This window comes from Myxozyma melibiosi (genome assembly GCF_037950935.1).
Source record: "Myxozyma melibiosi strain Phaff 52-87 chromosome Unknown BZA70scaffold_13, whole genome shotgun sequence".
Classification (NCBI taxonomy): domain Eukaryota; kingdom Fungi; phylum Ascomycota; class Lipomycetes; order Lipomycetales; family Lipomycetaceae; genus Myxozyma; species Myxozyma melibiosi.
Window position 1 is genome coordinate 196,846 of NW_027042927.1, and position 16,534 is coordinate 213,379.

Consider the following 16,534-nt stretch of genomic DNA (forward strand, 5'->3'; position numbering starts at 1 on the left):
CCCTGGCAACGTGCCGCAGCCGGATTTGATATTAGCGTCAACTGCAGCTGACGCGTGTGAGTTGTGGTGTTAACTAAACAGACTGTTGTGGGGTTATGTAAATAGTAAACAAACCTCCGGGCTCATCGTGTCTGTTGCGTTGTAAACAGAAGACTGCATTTGAGACTCAGTGGTCGGCTACATATCCAGACACAGTTCACAGCGCAGATTACAGAATGTCGAAAACACGCATCTCACCCAGCGCAGGAACACCGTCGATAGTCGGTGCGCCGGCGCGAAACAACACGAACCAGCGCGTGGCATCCGGTGCGTTCACGCAGATCAGCCAGGCGCAGATAAACCAGATCAAGGAGTCGTTTACGATGTTGGATAGTGATCGGGATAGTGTTATCAGTCGGGGTGATTTAGAGCAGATGTTGACTTCACTAGGTGTGTCGTTCTTCTTTGGCGGACTGAAGAGTATCTACTAACTTCTTATTCCAGGACAAATGCCAAGTTCAAAAACACTAGACTCAATGATGGCAAGCATGCCCTCCCCTCTGCAATTCCCAACCTACCTAACAGCAATGTCCTCGATCCTGTCGCAATTCTCCACCCGCGAGGAACTTGTCACCGCGTTCAGCGCGTTCGACAACGACGACAGCGGCGCCGCGGACGTGGATGAGCTCCGCGAGGCATTGCTCGAGAACGGCGCGGTCAAGGCGGAGGAGATTGATCGGTGTTTTAAGCCGTTTGTGAAGTATAGTATGGGGAAGGGGAGGTTGATGTATAGGGATTTGGCGGAGTCGATTATTATCTGAGGTTGCAGCAGTTAAATAAGAGGGAAGCTGTATCAGAGAGGGATTAGATATCCGGTTTGGAGTTCAGTCGAGTTGTATCATGTTGACGTTCGGTTATCTTTTTACTTGTTTGGATGAAAATCGAGTTGACGTTGGTTAGTTTGTTTAGTGTTTGGATAATTGAATAATTAGATCGAGTTTATCTTAAAGCAGATGCAGAACGCCAGTACACTGTAGAATCAAACACACACACACACAACAGCTACTCAAGAATACCCAAATTCATAAAGACAAAAAGATTAGAAATAGAATAGTGATACATAACAGTCTAGAGCTTTTCACCAGATATAAGGCAGAGAAAAGAGGAAGAGAAGCTAATTCTCAACAATCAGCTCATCGCTCCCCCAATCCTCATAACTTCCATCCGGCAGATACCGTCTGACAATCAACGGGATCTTCTTCTGCGCCAACTCCTTCATCGCGATCTGCAACGGATCGGTCTCGCCCTCAAGGTCGACCAGCACCGGCGCATTCATACTAATCTGCAACGCACGCGTGCCTAATATCCGCGCCCGCTCGTACTTGGTCATGTACGGCGTCGTCGTGCGTTTGTCCTTCGGGATCGCGAGCTCGCGGTTGGTCTTTTTGCGCTGGCTTTGGTTTTGCTGGTTGATGGCGACGATGTTTGCGCCGTCGAGGTCGTCGTCGATGCCGGCGCCGTTGGTTGTGGCGGTGGGTTGTTTAGATGCTGAACCATCCGCGTCGGTGCCGTTCACGCGGGCGTCGTCGTCGAGGTTGTCGTCTTCGTTGCCGGAGAAGTCGGCGGCGTCTTCGTCAAAGTCGTCGTATGTGTTTTCAAAGCCGTCGTTGAAGCTACTGATAGTTAGACAGAGCACAGAAAGAAGACAGATAGGAATAGACATACGCCTCTCCATCGTCGTCGCCAAAGTCAGACATGTTTCCTGTTGAATAGAATAGGAAGAAGAAGAAATGAGGAGAAGTGGATGGGGAACGGGATCGAGGAGAAGTCGAGAAAAAAAAAGTGAAAGGGTTTGGGTACCAGACCCGCTGTTTGTCAGCGGAGAGTAAGAGTGTGGGAGTAGTAGCCAGACAAAGACAGGGTGGAGGAGGAGAGAATATTATAAGATCTATAGAATACGTAGTGATAATAGGAGGATAGATACATTACAGTAAGAAGAAGTAGAAGAAAAGAGCGAGGAGAGCGCAGAAAGAGAGCGAAAGCGAGCGAAAGCAGAGAAAGTTATGAGCCCTGTTCTCCCACCGTCGAATGTTAACACAAGATCCAGAGCAGAGTAGAGGTTGTTTACTACTGCAGAATAGCAGCGCAGCACGCACGCACAGAGTCTGAGAGCGGTGGAGATGGCAGCGTCTGAGGTTTTGACGAGTACGTATGTGCAGCAGACGGTCGGGTGGAGGGGGGGTGAGGGGGAGGGTGTTGTGGCGAGAAGCGAGTGTGAAAGATATGAAGAGAGAGAAGAAGAAGAGGAGGAGGTGGAAGAAGAAGAGGAAGAAGAGGAAGAAGAAGAAGAGGAAGAAGAAGAAGAAGAAGAAGAAGAAGAAGAAGAAGAAGAAGAAGAAGAAGAAGAAGAAGAAGAAGAAGATCACAGAGACAAAGACAGACAAACATCAAGCAGACCCCGACCAAAATGCTACCACTGCGCCTACGACGGCTGCGGGAAATCCTTCACCCGTCCCTGTCGGCTCGAAGAACACGTCCGGTCTCATACCGGCGAACGACCATTCGCCTGCACGTTCTCCGGGTGCAGCAAGACCTTTCTCCGCGACTCGCATCTGAAAGCCCACGAATCGAGCCATCGGAGCGAGAAGCGGTATGCGTGCACGGCGTGTGGCCATGGGTTCAACACCAACCAGCATCTGAAGAGACATATGCTGACGCATGAGAAACGGACGCCGTATCAGTGTACGTGGGAGGACGGGTGTGAGGCCGCGTTTCATAAGCAGACGCAGCTGCGGAGACATGTGGCGGAGGTGCATACGCATACGAAGCCGTTCCTGTGCAGTGTGGAGGGATGTGGCCGGTCGTTTGGGCAGAATTCAAGACTAAAGGCGCACGAGGTGCGGGATCATGGAGAGAAAGGGTGGTATTTGTGCGGGAGGGCGATGGCAGGAGGAACAGATACAGAGTGCAGCGAGAGGTTTCATACATGGTCTGCGCTGCAGAAGCATATCAAGGCCGAGCACAAGGCGGTGTGCAAGGACTGCGGACTGGAGTTTGCAAAGCCGGGAGCACTACGGCAGCATATGCGGGTGCACACGGAGACGCTCGAGGAGCGGAGGAAGTTTACGTGTGAGGAGTGCGAGCGCGGGTTTACGCGGCGGCAGGCGCTGGTTGTGCATCGGAGGACGGTGCACGGGGGCGAGAAGCCGTTTGTGTGTGGGGTGGAGGGGTGTGGACGGGCGTTTGGACATAAGCGGTTGTGGGCCGCGCATGTGCGGTCGCATGAGAGGATAGAGGAGGGACTGGGGGAGAGAGAGAAGGAGGGGAAGAAAGAGAGACCGCGGAAGAGGAAGAGGGAGGAGGGGGTTATTGATAGGCTTGCAGGGACGGGGTATGAGGATAGGAGGATTGCGTGTGAGCAGTGTGAGTACAGGTTTTGGAGGGCGTATGATTATGAGCGGCATGTGGAGGCAGAGCATCAACGTGGAGATGAGCACGCGGTAGAAGAGAGGATGAGTGAGCAGGGGCAGGTGGTGGATCCTAGTTTGCTGTGATGTATGATAGAGAGTAGATGTGTATGATACTGTATATTATAATGATGGTTGAATAGTTGAATAGTTGAAAGTGTGAACAGTTGAATGTTGATATCAGATTTGTCGTGGCAGATCAAGTCATGATCTGCGCGATGATCTACGTGTTCGAGACCGCTCATCACAGGTGTTTACCACAGATTTCTGTATGCTCTGTATTCTTCTACATATTACCACTACTGTATTGATGTATTTACTACAACTGCATATATTCAATAGTATTGTCACTGTATTGTATAGAACATGACGTCATCCACGTGACTGGGTCCGCACGGTTGCCCGGCTCAGGGACGCAGACCAGTTTGTTCCGGGGAAGCCGATTGTGATAAGTTGCTGCTATTCCTGCGCTGTTTGGCAGAGAGAATAAATAGAATAGAATAGAAAGTAGATAGTTTGTGTGTTTAATTGTATTATTAGAATAATCTTTAGCAGAACAAAGAGCAGTTGTCGCTGTTGTTCTGTTTCTCGTCTTATCTGCGTTCGTTGACTCGAAACGGCTGCTCTTCGGCTCTCGACGCCGTTTATCTTCTTCTTCACTTCCTCTTCTCTACTCCTCCTCCTCCTCCTCTTCTCTTCACCACTCTTCTCCCTCTACTCTACTCTACTCTACTCTCTCTTCTACTCCCTCTCATCTCCTCCATGGCCTTCCTCCGCGGACTCCGCTCCCGCTCGGTCTCGGAGCCCCGCCGCCCCGCCCAAGCAATCCCCCCTCCGCTCCCCCCATCCACCACCACCACCACCACCACCACCACCTCCTCCTCCTCCTCCTCTCCCCCCCAGCAGCCCTTCTACCGCACCCTCTCCGCCCCCCTCGTCGCCCCTCCCCCCGAATACCCCCCGAAGACCCGATCCTCCCCCCTCCCCGGTTCCCCATCGCCCCCCGCGACGAAGAGGGCTGTGAGCCGCTGCCGCCCTACTCCGCGACCCTCGTCCGCGCTGCCGTTCTCTCCCGCAAGATGGAGCTGCTCTCTCCTCTCGAACCCGCTCCTGTTCGCTCCTGGTCCACCGTCATCGTCGTCCTCAACAACACCCAGCTCCAGGTCTACCGCGCGCCGCCGACCGCAACCACCTCCTCCGCCTCAACTCCCCCCTCATCGGCCCCCACAACCACCACCTCCTCCTCCTCCTCCTCCTCGCAGTTCCGCGGCGTCCGCTGGCGTTCGGCCTCCACCTCCTCCAACTCCTCAACCGGCCCTTCCTCCCTCCTCTCCTCCCTCGCTGAACTCCCCATCCCGCTCCTGCGCTCCGGCTCAGCCTCCTCCTCCTCCGCCGCCCACCACGGCTCCGCCTCCGCCTCCGCCGCAAACGATACCATCGACCCCTTCTCCTGCCCTCTCTCTCCCCTCTCTGCTTCTTCCTCTGAGGCTTCTTTATCGCCCTCCTCCTCTGACGCCTCCTCCTCCTCCTCCTCCACCGCGTCCCTCGACTTCCTCCCCTCCGCCCTCCTCGGCCTGCCCGCCGAAGCCGTCTCCCCCTCCCGCCTACTCCGCTCCTACACCCTGCAGTACGCCCAAATCGGCCTCGCAACCGACTACAAAAAGAAGTCAAACGTCATCCGCGTCCGCGCCGAGGGCCAGCAATTCCTCCTCCTCTGCGCCGACCCGCGCGAGTGCGTCGAGTGGACCGCCGCCATGCAGGCCGCCTGCGATCTCGCCCTGCCGCTCGACGAGCGCACTATCCCGCGCTTCCGCTCCATTCCGTCCCGGCGTCGGCGCAGAGTGCTTCCTTCTGCGCGCCACCCGTCGTCGCGGTCCTCTAGACGTGCGTCGGAACCGTCGGCCGCGCCGGCGACGTTGGCGGTGCTCCCGCCTAGACACTCGTCGCTCTCTGCCGCCATTGCCGCATCTGTGTCTTCGTCGACTGCGACTCCTGCTGCTGCTACTACTACAGCGCCGGTTCCTACCACCGCCTCCGAGCAGACGGACCCCGCCTCATCAAATCAGTCGCACCTCGAAGGAGACGACGACGATGACGACGACGACGAGCTCTACTACCGCCGCTCGTCGACCGCCGCAAGAGGCACCGGTGCAAACACCCACCGGCGCACTCACTCCGTCAACGACGACTCTGGCGACGACGACCATGACCACGAGCATGACCACGACCACGACGACGACGTCGCATCGACCCCCATCTCCGGCGGCGTGCTCTCGTCCTCGTTCGGCATGAGCACCTCCCCGTCCTCCAACATGCTCCATCCCGAGCTCTCGATCTCGCCCTCGTCGCAATCGCCGTTCCTGACCCGCGCCCGCCGCGGCTCGGTGCCGTGGTCGTTCACTGCCTACGACGAGGTGATGTCTACCGCCGAGGAAGAGGACGAGAAGTGGGCGCCGCCAGCCCCCACGCCTTCTGCCAACTCGCGCTTGAGATATGCGATTCGGTGTTTATACACCCTGCCTGCGAACGCGTCCTGGGGAGATAAGTTGTTGATGTCGAAGGGCGATCAGTTTATCGTGCGTGAGCGAGTTATTGTGTGATGTGATGTGATGTTTTTTTGTGTGCCTTTGAGTGAGTGTGTGTTTTGGAAAACTGCTTAAATATGAACGACGAATGATTATGTGGAGTTTTGTAATTATCCTGTGCTGTTTCTTTTGCTATTTATTCTTATCTTGTGTCTTTGATTTATTTCTCTTTCATGCCTCTGATTTATTTCTCTCTTATGCCTCTGATGAACAAGTCTCATTCGTTATCCTCGGCGCGATGCTTCCCTCTTCTTTATCTTGTTCATCTTGTTCACGTTCACGTTCACCATCCAGACGACGTTTGCTTATATTTCTTTATATTTCTGGTGTGGTTCATAGATCTCTCTTGTATTATACGTCAATTCTATGTCTTCTCTTCTCTAATTCTTCTAAATACTCGTAGTATTCCTAGATCTTCTACACTACACGAACAGCCTGGCAAGTCGGAGACCGGAGCCGCGCGACCGCCGTCCGACGTCCGACGGTCCGAGGAAACCCTGTTTGGCTGATCCGAACCAACCTCCTCCTGGTCTCTGTTCTATCTTCCTCTTCTTCTTCCCATCTGTTCTCGTCAGTATTCATCTGCTACTTCATATACTACATCGAGAACAGAACAACAATGTTCCAACCCCACAGCCTCCTCGGCATCCCTGCCGCGGGATCAACCTCCTCCTCCTCTGAACCTCGTCGTTCCTCCGACTCGGCGGAAAACCTCCGCCGCTTCCGTTCCCACGAAATGCCTTCTTACTCTGGCACCGAGCATGTTATCGGCAGTGGCACCGCTGACGACTCGAGCGAGTCTGATGGGCTGCCGAGTCCGCCTGTGGTTGATCGAGCTGCTGCTGCTGCTGCTGCTGCTGCTGCTGCTGCGTCGTCGGCGTCGTCGTCGTCGGATTCGTCTGTGGATTCGTCGTTTAGGAAAAGTACGAGCGCGGTTGATGATAGTTTTAGCACCGCGAGCAGTTCTGCTGCGGATCCGTCGACTTCTGACTCCGTGCCTCTTCTCACGAAGCGCGGGAACGAGCACCACCACTCCCTCTCAAAGACGACAACCACCACCACCGTCTCTGAATCCATCGATCTTCCCCAACTCACAATCACAAAAAAGACACTCACCACGAGCACCTCCACGCAGGAGTTTTCAGCCAACGACAAAGCCAAGAAGCAGAAACGCCGGCCCCGGTTCGCAGACCTAAATTTCCAGCCCAGCACGACGATCCTCGAGAACGAGGCCAGCAAGACCTCGATCTTTGCCGGCTTCTACACGCTCTTCTGGCTCGGCACGTTCTTTGTGTTTTTGAAAACAATCTTGATCAACTACCATCGCAATGGGTACATCATGCAGACCCACATCGTGCACATCCTCTGGCGCGACCTGCCAAAGATCGCATTCACAGACTTCTTCCTCTTCCTCTTGACCTTTGCCCACGTCGGCATCCAGAAAACTATCGCCAACCACGTCATCTCCTGGAACGGCGCCGGCACCTGGATCGTGTCAATCTACGAGCTCGTGTTTCTCGGCCTCGCGCTCTGGTGGCCAATGTACTGCGACTATCCCTGGATCGGCCGCGTCTTTCTCTGTCTGCACTCGCTCGTCCTGCTCATGAAACAGCACTCCTACGCCTTTTTCTGCGGCCACCTCTCCACCGTTCGCGACAATCTCGCGCTCTTTGAATCCGCTTTACGCGGACTGCGCGAGGAACCCGAGGACGGCAAGTTATCCGAAAGCCAGCTCGAGCAAGAGCAGAAACTGCTCGACGAAATCACGTTCTGCCACGTCGAGCTCCGGTCCGAAGTCGGCGCGTGCACAAAGTACCCGCGCAACGTGTCGCTGTGCAATTTCTTTGACTACATGATGATGCCGACGCTGGTCTACGAGCTCGAGTACCCGCGCACGGAGAAGATTCGCTGGGGGTACGTGTTTGAGAAAGTCGCTGCTATATTTGGTGTTTTCTTCCTCATGATCCTTATCGCCGAACAATACTTTTACCCGATCGTCATGCACGCGCTCAGTCTGCGCTCTCTTTCATTTGTGGATAAAGCGCGGGAATACCCGTTCCTGCTACTCGAGCTGATGATGCCGTTCATGCTCATGTACCTGCTCACCTGGTACATGATCTGGGAAGCGATTCTCAACGCGATCGCCGAGCTCACGCGGTTTGCCGATCGTAGGTTTTACGGGCCGTGGTGGAATTGCGTGCAGTGGGACGAGTTTGCGCGCGAGTGGAACGTGCCGGTGCATTTGTTTTTGCTCAGACATGTTTATCATAGCAGTATCTCTGCTTTTAAGGTGTCCAAGCACGCCGCTACCTGTGAGTTCCTCCTTCTTTTCTTTTTCTTCTAATTGAGCTGACAGCTAACTTGATTAGTTGTGACATTCTTCATCTCCTCGGTAATCCACGAACTCGTGATGTTTGTCATCTTCAAAAAACTCAGAGGCTACCTTTTATTCCTGCAAATGTGCCAGCTACCGCTCGTCCAGCTTTCCAAATCAAAGTTCATGAAAGAAAATAAGGTCTTTGGGAGTATCATGTTTTGGTTTGGCATTTATACCGGGCCGTCGATGATGTGTGTTTTGTATCTTACTTTTTAGGCGGTGTCTTGCTTATCGGCGGTGTGGATCTTGCTTAGAGCGGTGTATCTTATTTAGACGGTTGAGTGCATGGTGTTTATTTCATATTGAGGTTCAGGTGTATGCAATGCTTTACTAGACTTGGTTTCTTTATTTCATTCAGTTTATTTCATTCAGTAAAGATTTGTACTCTACTACTTCCTCCACGTATCCAACCTCTCCACCCCCTTCGCCACAACCTCCCGCATAACCCCATTCGTCTCCACACAAACCTTCGCCGCAATCTCATAACACTCAAACAACCGCTCAGTCGAGAACATCCCCGAGTTCTCAGACATCAGCAGCCGCTCGACCGCGCCGCCTTTGAGCTCGTACGCGATCGTGTGGGTGGAGGTTATGCTTTCGGCGGAGGTCAGTTTTTCGAGTTGCCGTTTCGTGGGGTTGATTATTGCGGTGGGGGGGAGGTGGTGTATATTATTGTGCAGGCGGAGACGGTGGAGCGCATGGGGATGCCGGCGTCGAGGAGGGCGAGGTAGGCGGCGTTGATAGCAGCCGCGAGCGCGATCCGGTTCTGTAGAGAGTATCAGCATCAGCAGCACAGCTTCACGAGAAGAAGAAGAAGAAGAAGACGTACATGGGTTTGCAGGTCGCCGGATTCGACGATTTGAATGACGAGCTGAATCAGTGTTCGTGGGTTCAGATCAAGGATAATCACTGGCGTCAACGCCTTTCGTATCCGATCTTGCAGGTATTGTTCTCGTGGCGCTATTCTCCCGTCAGCCCAGCCTCTTCTGTAACAGAAACAAACAAATAAAAGAGAGTAGAGACTCACAAGAAAGACCGACATCAGGTCTCAAAACAACCTCCAACGCAGCAGTCGTAGGCTCCTCGTCCCGTTTACTAACCTCCATCGGGCCAGACACCGACGCGAGCAGGTGCGCGCTGCCGACTTTCCAGGACGCGGAGCCGTCTGCGCGGAAGAGGAAGGAGGTTGTTGTCGCGGGTGTTGAGGGGGGTATATCACTTCTGTCATTTTGTTATAAGCTGTTGTTGAGTATATCAGAGATGGGAAGAAGAGAAAGAAGAGAGAAACTGATATAATTTTCGTGCGGCGCGGGAAGTCAACATTTTCTCGTTTACTGCTGCTTATTGTCTTTGTTCTCTATAAGAATATCTTATAGACACAATAGAGAATATACACGACAACGCGTCAATTGCCGTTGTTGGTCTCGATACACTACTCAAGTGTACAGTAAATGGAGCAGCATCCAATTCTGATTCCGCTGCTGGTACGTCCATCTCATCTCCCCCAAGTCTCATCAACACACCACTAACAAACTACCCTCACAGAGCGGAGGCGCGGCAGGAACATGCACGGATCTGTTCTTCTTCCCGATAGATACGCTCAAGACGAGATTACAAGCCAAAGGCGGCTTCTTCAAAAACGGCGGCTGGACGGGCATGTATCGCGGCGTCGGTAGTGCGATCGTGGGGTCTGCTCCCGGAGGTCTGTCTCCTCTACTCTTCTTACCTCTCCTCTGTCTATGACAACTGACTCCTCTCCAGCAAGTCTGTTCTTCCTCACATACGAAGCAATGAAATCATCCCTCCTCCCGCTCTACAAAGCCCATCTCCCGCCTTCCTTCTCAGACAACCTCGTCGAAGGACTAACCCACATGACCGCCGCCTCCCTCGGCGAAATCGCAGCCTGCACAGTCCGCGTGCCCACCGAAGTCGTCAAGCAGCGCGCCCAGGCATCGCAATACTCCTCCTCCCTCGCGGCGCTCAAGTCCGTGCTCGCAAACGACTCTGGCGAAGGGGTTTTCCGCGGCCTGTACCGCGGATACTCTACCACCATCATGCGCGAGATCCCGTTCACGATGATCCAATTCCCGCTCTACGAACGCATGAAACACGTCCTCGCCGCGCGCTCTGGACGGGACCAAGCCAACGCGGCCGAGGGCGCGCTGTGCGGTTCCGTGGCAGGCGGGATCGCGGCCGCGACGACGACGCCGCTCGACGTGCTCAAGACGCGCATGATGCTCAGCGAGAGCAGGATCTCGGCCGCGAAACTGCTGGCCGAGATTTGGAAAGAGGAAGGGCTCGCGGGGTTTTATAAGGGCGTCGGGCCGAGGACGATGTGGATCAGTCTTGGAGGAGCGGTGTTTTTGGGGGTTTACGAGGCGGTGAAGTCGCTTGTCACCGTCGCTGTTTCTTAGAATATAGAGTAATTTTCGCATGATGCACTATCTTCTTATATTTGTATAGAGATTCATGTACCGCGCTTCGTAATCACGGTCTTGCCCGCGACGCTCTTCTTCCTCGCAAACTTCATAAACAGCGCATTCACCCTCGCCTTATCGCGCTCGATCCCCTCCACAAACGGCATAATCTCCTCAACCGCCCACGCGCCCTTCGCAGCAAACAACCTCTCGAATCTCGCCGCGGGCTCGAGCGGGAGCCGGTCGCAGGGCAGGTAGCGGATTGTTTTGGGCGTGGGCTGCACGTAGTGGCCCGTGAGCAGGGAGAGGGAGCAGGGGGGGTAGTCGAGCGGTTGAGGGAGGGAGGCGTGCCAGGTTGAGAGAAAGTCTCCGAGTTTGGTCTCTTTGTACTGGGGGGTGTTAGTGTCTGGTGCGAGAAGAAGAGTAGTAGGATGTGGACTTACTGCATGGTCTGATAACGTTTGTATTCCAAACCATCGCGCAATCCCCTCTCTATCAACGCAATACGCTGTTCAAAAGTTAGCAATAGACCTCACAAACTATCATGTATATTTCAACTTACGCTCCTCTCGTGTCCTCGAAAACCGCCTCAACAAAGCCTCAACAACAGCAACCGGCTCATCCTCCTCCTTAACCGCCTCAAACACCCGCGCGACCTCCAGTCTTTCCAAATCCAATCTGTCCGCGCTGACGGCCGCGACGAAGACGGGAAGGAATTGCTGCACAAAGTCGCGCGAGAGTCGGAATGCCCCGCCGTGAGGCAGTTCGACGCCAAGCGCGGCGGCCCATTCGTTGGCAAATTCGTAGTCTGAGACTGGAATTTGCGATTTTATCTCGTTGAGGTGCAGAGAGGTGGAGGAGGAGGAGGAGGAGGAGGTGGTGGAGAGGGCGTCGGCGCCGTTGTAGAGGGGTACGAAGGAGAGATCGACCTGTGGTGATGAAGACGTGCATTCCAAGATCGAGCCGGGGAGTTGACTCAAATATCCCACCGGGGCTTCAGCTTCAACTTCTTCCTCGCCGTCTTGCTCTGCGATATCGTCCATTTGGGTATCTTGGTCGTCGGTGTAGTTCTTTGAGCGGGAGGCGGAGACCATGAGGATCGTGTTGGATTGGGAGATTTGTCGTATGCGAAATGTTTTTGAGTAGGAGCAGAGAAAGATGGGGGATGTCGGGCCTGCGGACTTTATCGTGAGGTGTCTAGAGAAGAAAAGAGTTAGAGGAGGGTAGACAGAAGTAGTAGGAGTAGTAGTAGAAGAAACTTACGAGGTCTCATCGGGGGAGTCGAGGAGTTGCTGGATGTCGGGGGTGAGCTGCAGGAGATGGAAGTGAGATATTTTGCTTGTATCGGGGTAGAGTGTTATTTCCTGCGCCATTGTGCCTCTTGCTCTCAGCAAACCAGAATAGAATAAGAGAAGAAGAGAAGAAGAAGACGCGTCAACAGCAGAAGCAGAAGTTAACGCGTTGCCGAGTAAATAAAGAAACCAGTGGCTGTGCGGTAGCTGTGTGGCTGTGCGTGTGGCTTGCGTGATAACGATCGGAGCCGAGCTGCGACGATTGTTTTCTGCTCCTCCTCTTTCTTATCCGCCGCTGCTTCTTCACAAGTTTGTTGAATAAGTTGCTATTTCGCTGTTGAATCTACTGTTGGAGTTGTTAACTACTCGTATTCTTCTCTTATAACACATCTTCTATTCACAATGCTCAAGTGGGTTCAATCAGGGTATGTCATCATCCAATCATCGTCTCTCCACCTCCACATCCTGATATCATCATCTCTATTATTCTACTCTATCACCTCTTTTCGTCCTTCTATTTCATACAATCACTCTTATAACTTCTCATACTAACTAAACCACTCTCAGAATCTCCGCCGCCGTCGGCACCGCAGAGCCCGAGTACGGCCCTGACGCCTTCCATCCCATCACAGAGACCGTCGCCGGCTCCAATCCCTTTGGCGAGCTCACCCTCGAGGATCTCCAGTGGCGAAACCTCTCCTTCACCAACGTCGAGACCCAGGTCTTCTACCTGACCCTTGCCTCCGGCCACGTCTGCTTCGTGCAAATCATCCTCTCCAACCTCGCCGGCATCCACACCACCTCCCAATTCACCTGCCGCATCTACCACCCCGACAAGCCCGAGGAGTCGGTCTGGACCTCGACCCATCTCAACGACTTCAAGTTCAGCAAGAACAAGGCCTCCTTCGCCGCCGACAACATCAACATCGACATCAACGACGACTTGTCGGCCTACCACATCGTCTCCACCGTCAACGACCAGTCCATCGTCGACATCACCATCACCCGCGAGGCTCCTGGTTTCAAGATCGGCAAGGACGGAATCACAAAGTACGGCACCGACCTCGACAAGCCCTGGGGCACCATGCGCCACGTCTTTTGGCCCCGCGCAAAGGTCGCGGGTAAAATCACCGTCAAGGGCATCGAGCTCGCCGCCGACGGCCTCGCAATGTTCGTCATGGCCCTCCAGGGCATGAAGCCCCAGCACGCCGCCGCCAGATGGAACTTTGCAAACTTCCAGGGCCCGAATTCCTCCGCGGTCATGATGGAGTTCACCACCCCGCCCAGCTACGGTTCGGTCGTGGTCAACATCGGCGCCGTCGTCCGCGGCGACAAGCTTCTCGCCGCAACCATCAACAACAAAGCGATCCACACAAAGACCAAATCCGACGCCGAAAACGACTGGCCCGCGCCGCTCGAGATCGAGTTCGACTGGGCGGGCAAGACCGCCGACGACGCTGCCGACGTCGAAGCAAAGATCGTCGCGCCGCTCCCGAACCTGATCGAGCGCGTGGACGTGATGGCTGAGATCCCCAAGTTTGTGAAAAACATCGTCGCGGGCGTCGCGGGAACGAAGCCGTACATTTATCAGTACTCGAACCCGGCGTCCATCAAGATCAAGCTTGGTGATGAGGAGTGGGAGGAATCCGGCCATCTCTACAACGAGGCCACCTTCATCTCATAATCTCTTCTATTGATCTTTAACCTTGAAGAAGGACCGTGACGTTTTTTTATTAGTTGTGTTGTTGTTTTTGTCTTCCTTCTTGCTTTGTGCATGTAATTTTCTTTCGTATATAGTTCTCTTAGCTCTCTTAACCTCCTTGATAATTTTGTTATATCTTATTTCGTAATTTCGCGGGAAATGGACTTTTTATACTCTGAGCTTACATATACTTCACTATCGTAGGAATTCCTTCACAAAATCGTAAACTTGTTTGATTCACATTGACTATCTGTACCATTCTTACATTTCTATTCTATATACACTCACACATACTTTCTTTCTTTCTCGCATTCATTAATATATCGCACTGGGAAATAATAAGCAAGAAGAGATCAACCATAAAACAGCATAAATCAAAAGACAACTATTATATATGTATATTATCATCAGTGTGAGTCTCAAAAAAAGCGCAAGGCTAGTTTGCTCGAAAAAGTAACTAGAGGCTAGTTGCGGGGTATCTCTGCCTTCGACTCTTGTCCCATCTCGACATCCTCGATGTTTTCTGCCGGCGACGACGCAATCACCGCAGACTTCTCAATGAGTGCTGGCACTTGCCGCTTCGCCGCATCGTCAATCCCGCCCTCCATCGCGCAATCGCTGATCTGCGCGACCGGGCTCACGTCCGCATTCGACGACACCGACGCCACGCTCGAGTACTTTTCCCGCTCGGCCTCGAGCTCGCGGTTAGATTCCTTCAGCTTCACTTTCAACTTGTCGATCCGCGTATGCAGTTTCTTGATATAATCAATCGCGAGCTCGACCGTGTTTGCTTTCGAGCACTGCTGCGGTACCTGGTTCTTGCTCTCCTCGTCGTCGTCGTCCGAGACCGGCAGGTTGATGTTGTCAATCAGCAGCAAGTTCAGCTCCGAAAGCGCGTTGTTGATCCGGTTCCGTCGCCCTTGCTCGGCAATCTTGTGCGATGTCCGCTTGGACGTCAGGTTTATGCTCAGTTGCTCGGGATACGACAGCCCCAGCTGCGAATGCTTGCCCTCCACGATGTTTTGGTAGTTTGACTTGGACGCAAGCAGCATCGCCATATCGTCCGCCCCTTCCGGCAGCAACGGCTTCAAGTTCGGTGAAATCCGAACTTGCAGGTTCGGCGACGCAGACACGCTTCCGGACCGTGACCGCGCGGGCTTGATCGGTCGCATCGTCGCGCTCCCTGAGGACTTTGGCAAAATCACAGGACTACTGCTCACGCTTCCCGCGCGCGCAGAACTCCGCGACTGTGGCCGTATCGCGGGACTGCTGTGCGCGCTCGCGCTCAGACTTGGGCTCCGCTCGATCGACGCCGACCGCGGCGAGGTAGCAATCACAGACGACCGCCGTCTGGCGACTCCGTCGATGATTGCGTCCGCGGCATCGCGGCCTGGAGCTGTCTCTGTGATGCTGCCGACGCGGTCTTTGCTGAGGTTCATCAGACTTGCTGGCGTCACCGGAGCAAGTCGGTGCTGCTGCTGCTGTTGTTGTGTGGTTGCACCAACATCGACTCTCAGAGCGGCGCTGGTTCCGGATTTAGAGACAGGCACGGGGGGAGGAGCCATACTGCTCTCGGGCAAGGCCAGTAATGGCTCGGGAGAAATACTCTCGGACGAAGACGCGTCTCCGGGATTTGCTCCGTTGGCTGACGCCGCGGCAGCAAACGCAGCGGTTGCTCGTCGTTTGCTCGAGCGCTGTAGATTTGTTTCACTGGACTTTTGACGAATGGTGACGGGCTTCTGGGCAGGCGAGGACGAGCTGCCGCTGTAGCTTGCGGTGCGCAGGCGGTGCTTGCTGAGACTGCCGCTGAGGGACGAGTCGCCGGGCGAGGCAGAGCTGTAGGGATATATCTGAGCTTCTAGCGCGGGAGATGTGAGTGGGGAGAAGTAGTTTGACGAGTAGCCGAGCTCTTTCTGGATGGAGATGGGATGTTCGAGAGGAGTGACGGCCGGGGATAGCAGAGGGGTGAATATGTTCTAGCCGAGATTAGCATCGCAGCAGATAGAAACGTATAAGAAGGAGTGGTTACCTCATCTCTCATGGAGTAAGCGTCGATGGTGCCACTGGGCGAGTTGAATACACCCGACTTGAAGTCGATAGAAGACGGGGTGGGGGGTATGATTGAGCTGCCTTGAGAGCCTGCGTGCTGGTCCATCTGCTGTGGTTGCTGATAGTCCTGAGACATCTGCATGTGCATCGGGCTCTGAAACTGCTGCTGGAGCTGTTTCTGCATCTGGAGCTGCTGGAGCTGGCGTTGTTGCTGGTGGAGCTGCTGGTCCAGCTGCTGATGCTGCTGCTGGCTCTGGCTCTGGCCCTGGCCCTGGTCGTGGAACCGGCCGCTCTGGTCGAGCAGGCCGTCGGAGTTCTGGTGGTCAAAGTCAAGCAGTGCACCGGAGGTGTCCATGTCGAAGGCGGAGAGGTCGAGCTGGATGCCGTTGAAGTCTATGTAGGAGTTCATATCGTGCTGCTGCTGCTGGCTGTGGTCCGACATGGTGAAGATGATAGATGGGAGGAGAGCAGAGAAAGTAAGAGCAGCAACTACTGCGTCGGCAACCCGGGAGCTGCAAGAGTACACAAGTCAAGAAGAAGTTCTCTTCTTCCTTTCTCTCTTCAGTATTTTCTTTCAACGAACAAAAGTGGAGCTGAGGACGAAGCCGAGTAGGTTTTGGCGCACAAGCCCAAAACGGCACTTGGTCCCAATTCCCTGATAAATCC

The 16,534-nt window shown here is 54.1% G+C and overlaps 10 protein-coding genes across 10 annotated transcripts; 6 read left to right on the forward strand and 4 right to left on the reverse strand.

The window, feature by feature from the left end:
- Positions 1-35: 35 nt before the first annotated feature.
- Positions 36-977, forward strand: BZA70DRAFT_81957 (uncharacterized protein). Its single transcript, XM_064915438.1, has 2 exons — positions 36-429; positions 484-977. The coding sequence occupies exons 1-2, from the start codon at positions 216-218 to the stop codon at positions 798-800; spliced, it is 531 nt and encodes a 176-aa protein (XP_064766154.1). The 5' UTR covers positions 36-215; the 3' UTR covers positions 801-977.
- A 176-nt stretch (positions 978-1,153) lies between these two features.
- BZA70DRAFT_291561 (subunit common to RNA polymerases I, II, and III) lies at positions 1,154-1,736 on the reverse strand (the record flags this gene model as incomplete). The annotated part of the gene is made up of 2 exons (XM_064914308.1): positions 1,154-1,652; positions 1,705-1,736. 2 exons carry the CDS (start codon positions 1,734-1,736, stop codon positions 1,154-1,156), a joined length of 531 nt encoding a protein of 176 aa, XP_064766155.1.
- Positions 1,737-2,003: 267 nt separating this feature from the next.
- Positions 2,004-3,871, forward strand: BZA70DRAFT_81959 (uncharacterized protein). Its single transcript, XM_064915439.1, has one exon. The coding sequence runs from the start codon at positions 2,160-2,162 to the stop codon at positions 3,531-3,533; it is 1,374 nt and encodes a 457-aa protein (XP_064766156.1). The 5' UTR covers positions 2,004-2,159; the 3' UTR covers positions 3,534-3,871.
- On the forward strand, positions 3,742-5,929 carry BZA70DRAFT_82100 (uncharacterized protein). The gene has a single exon (XM_064915441.1). It carries the CDS (start codon positions 4,209-4,211, stop codon positions 5,736-5,738), a length of 1,530 nt encoding a protein of 509 aa, XP_064766157.1. The 5' UTR covers positions 3,742-4,208; the 3' UTR covers positions 5,739-5,929.
- An 838-nt stretch (positions 5,930-6,767) lies between these two features.
- Positions 6,768-8,624, forward strand: BZA70DRAFT_241556 (Are2 acyl CoA:sterol acyltransferase; the record flags this gene model as incomplete). The annotated part of the gene is made up of 2 exons (XM_064910534.1): positions 6,768-8,343; positions 8,401-8,624. The coding sequence occupies 2 exons, from the start codon at positions 6,768-6,770 to the stop codon at positions 8,622-8,624; spliced, it is 1,800 nt and encodes a 599-aa protein (XP_064766158.1).
- Positions 8,625-8,786: 162 nt separating this feature from the next.
- BZA70DRAFT_283928 (ribosomal protein S5 domain 2-type protein) lies at positions 8,787-9,628 on the reverse strand (the record flags this gene model as incomplete). Its single annotated transcript, XM_064913518.1, has 4 exons — positions 8,787-8,971; positions 9,097-9,174; positions 9,238-9,368; positions 9,436-9,628. Coding segments are annotated over 4 exons (576 nt in total), but the record flags the coding sequence as incomplete, so codon positions are not given.
- Positions 9,629-9,746: 118 nt separating this feature from the next.
- BZA70DRAFT_81939 (S-adenosylmethionine transporter of the mitochondrial inner membrane, member of the mitochondrial ca) lies at positions 9,747-11,095 on the forward strand. The gene is made up of 3 exons (XM_064915436.1): positions 9,747-9,892; positions 9,954-10,110; positions 10,170-11,095. Exons 1-3 carry the CDS (start codon positions 9,860-9,862, stop codon positions 10,820-10,822), a joined length of 843 nt encoding a protein of 280 aa, XP_064766160.1. The 5' UTR covers positions 9,747-9,859; the 3' UTR covers positions 10,823-11,095.
- BZA70DRAFT_82214 (sister chromatid cohesion protein Dcc1) lies at positions 10,849-12,414 on the reverse strand. The gene is made up of 4 exons (XM_064915442.1): positions 12,089-12,414; positions 11,388-12,022; positions 11,269-11,333; positions 10,849-11,214 (listed from the first exon to the last, which is right to left on the reverse strand). Exons 1-4 carry the CDS (start codon positions 12,196-12,198, stop codon positions 10,876-10,878), a joined length of 1,149 nt encoding a protein of 382 aa, XP_064766161.1. The 5' UTR covers positions 12,199-12,414; the 3' UTR covers positions 10,849-10,875.
- BZA70DRAFT_82033 (oxidative stress survival, Svf1-like protein) lies at positions 12,220-14,011 on the forward strand. The gene is made up of 2 exons (XM_064915440.1): positions 12,220-12,542; positions 12,685-14,011. The coding sequence occupies exons 1-2, from the start codon at positions 12,520-12,522 to the stop codon at positions 13,799-13,801; spliced, it is 1,140 nt and encodes a 379-aa protein (XP_064766162.1). The 5' UTR covers positions 12,220-12,519; the 3' UTR covers positions 13,802-14,011.
- Positions 13,917-16,478, reverse strand: BZA70DRAFT_283935 (uncharacterized protein). The gene is made up of 2 exons (XM_064913519.1): positions 15,849-16,478; positions 13,917-15,795 (listed from the first exon to the last, which is right to left on the reverse strand). The coding sequence occupies exons 1-2, from the start codon at positions 16,308-16,310 to the stop codon at positions 14,284-14,286; spliced, it is 1,974 nt and encodes a 657-aa protein (XP_064766163.1). The 5' UTR covers positions 16,311-16,478; the 3' UTR covers positions 13,917-14,283.
- Positions 16,479-16,534: the final 56 nt, after the last annotated feature.

Bases quoted from the DNA above. Each gene is read 5' to 3' on its own strand.
- BZA70DRAFT_283935 (XM_064913519.1), bottom strand. From the start codon at position 16,310: ATGTCGGACCACAGCCAGCAGCAGCAGCACGATATGAACTCCTACATA. The intron at 15,796-15,848 runs GTAACCACTCCT...AATCTCGGCTAG, and splicing joins CTTACTCCATGAGAGATGAG to AACATATTCACCCCTCTGCT.
- BZA70DRAFT_82100 (XM_064915441.1), top strand. From the start codon at position 4,209: ATGGCCTTCCTCCGCGGACTCCGCTCCCGCTCGGTCTCGGAGCCCCGC.
- BZA70DRAFT_81959 (XM_064915439.1), top strand. From the start codon at position 2,160: ATGGCAGCGTCTGAGGTTTTGACGAGTACGTATGTGCAGCAGACGGTC.
- BZA70DRAFT_82033 (XM_064915440.1), top strand. From the start codon at position 12,520: ATGCTCAAGTGGGTTCAATCAGG. The intron at 12,543-12,684 runs GTATGTCATCAT...AACCACTCTCAG, and splicing joins CTCAAGTGGGTTCAATCAGG to AATCTCCGCCGCCGTCGGCA.
- BZA70DRAFT_82214 (XM_064915442.1), bottom strand. From the start codon at position 12,198: ATGGCGCAGGAAATAACACTCTACCCCGATACAAGCAAAATATCTCAC. The intron at 11,334-11,387 runs GTAAGTTGAAAT...ACTTTTGAACAG, and splicing joins TTCGAGGACACGAGAGGAGC to CGTATTGCGTTGATAGAGAG. The intron at 11,215-11,268 runs GTAAGTCCACAT...AACACCCCCCAG, and splicing joins AAACGTTATCAGACCATGCA to TACAAAGAGACCAAACTCGG.
- BZA70DRAFT_81957 (XM_064915438.1), top strand. From the start codon at position 216: ATGTCGAAAACACGCATCTCACCCAGCGCAGGAACACCGTCGATAGTC. The intron at 430-483 runs GTGTGTCGTTCT...TTCTTATTCCAG, and splicing joins GCAGATGTTGACTTCACTAG to GACAAATGCCAAGTTCAAAA.
- BZA70DRAFT_81939 (XM_064915436.1), top strand. From the start codon at position 9,860: ATGGAGCAGCATCCAATTCTGATTCCGCTGCTG. The intron at 9,893-9,953 runs GTACGTCCATCT...CTACCCTCACAG, and splicing joins CAATTCTGATTCCGCTGCTG to AGCGGAGGCGCGGCAGGAAC. The intron at 10,111-10,169 runs GTCTGTCTCCTC...ACTCCTCTCCAG, and splicing joins CGTGGGGTCTGCTCCCGGAG to CAAGTCTGTTCTTCCTCACA.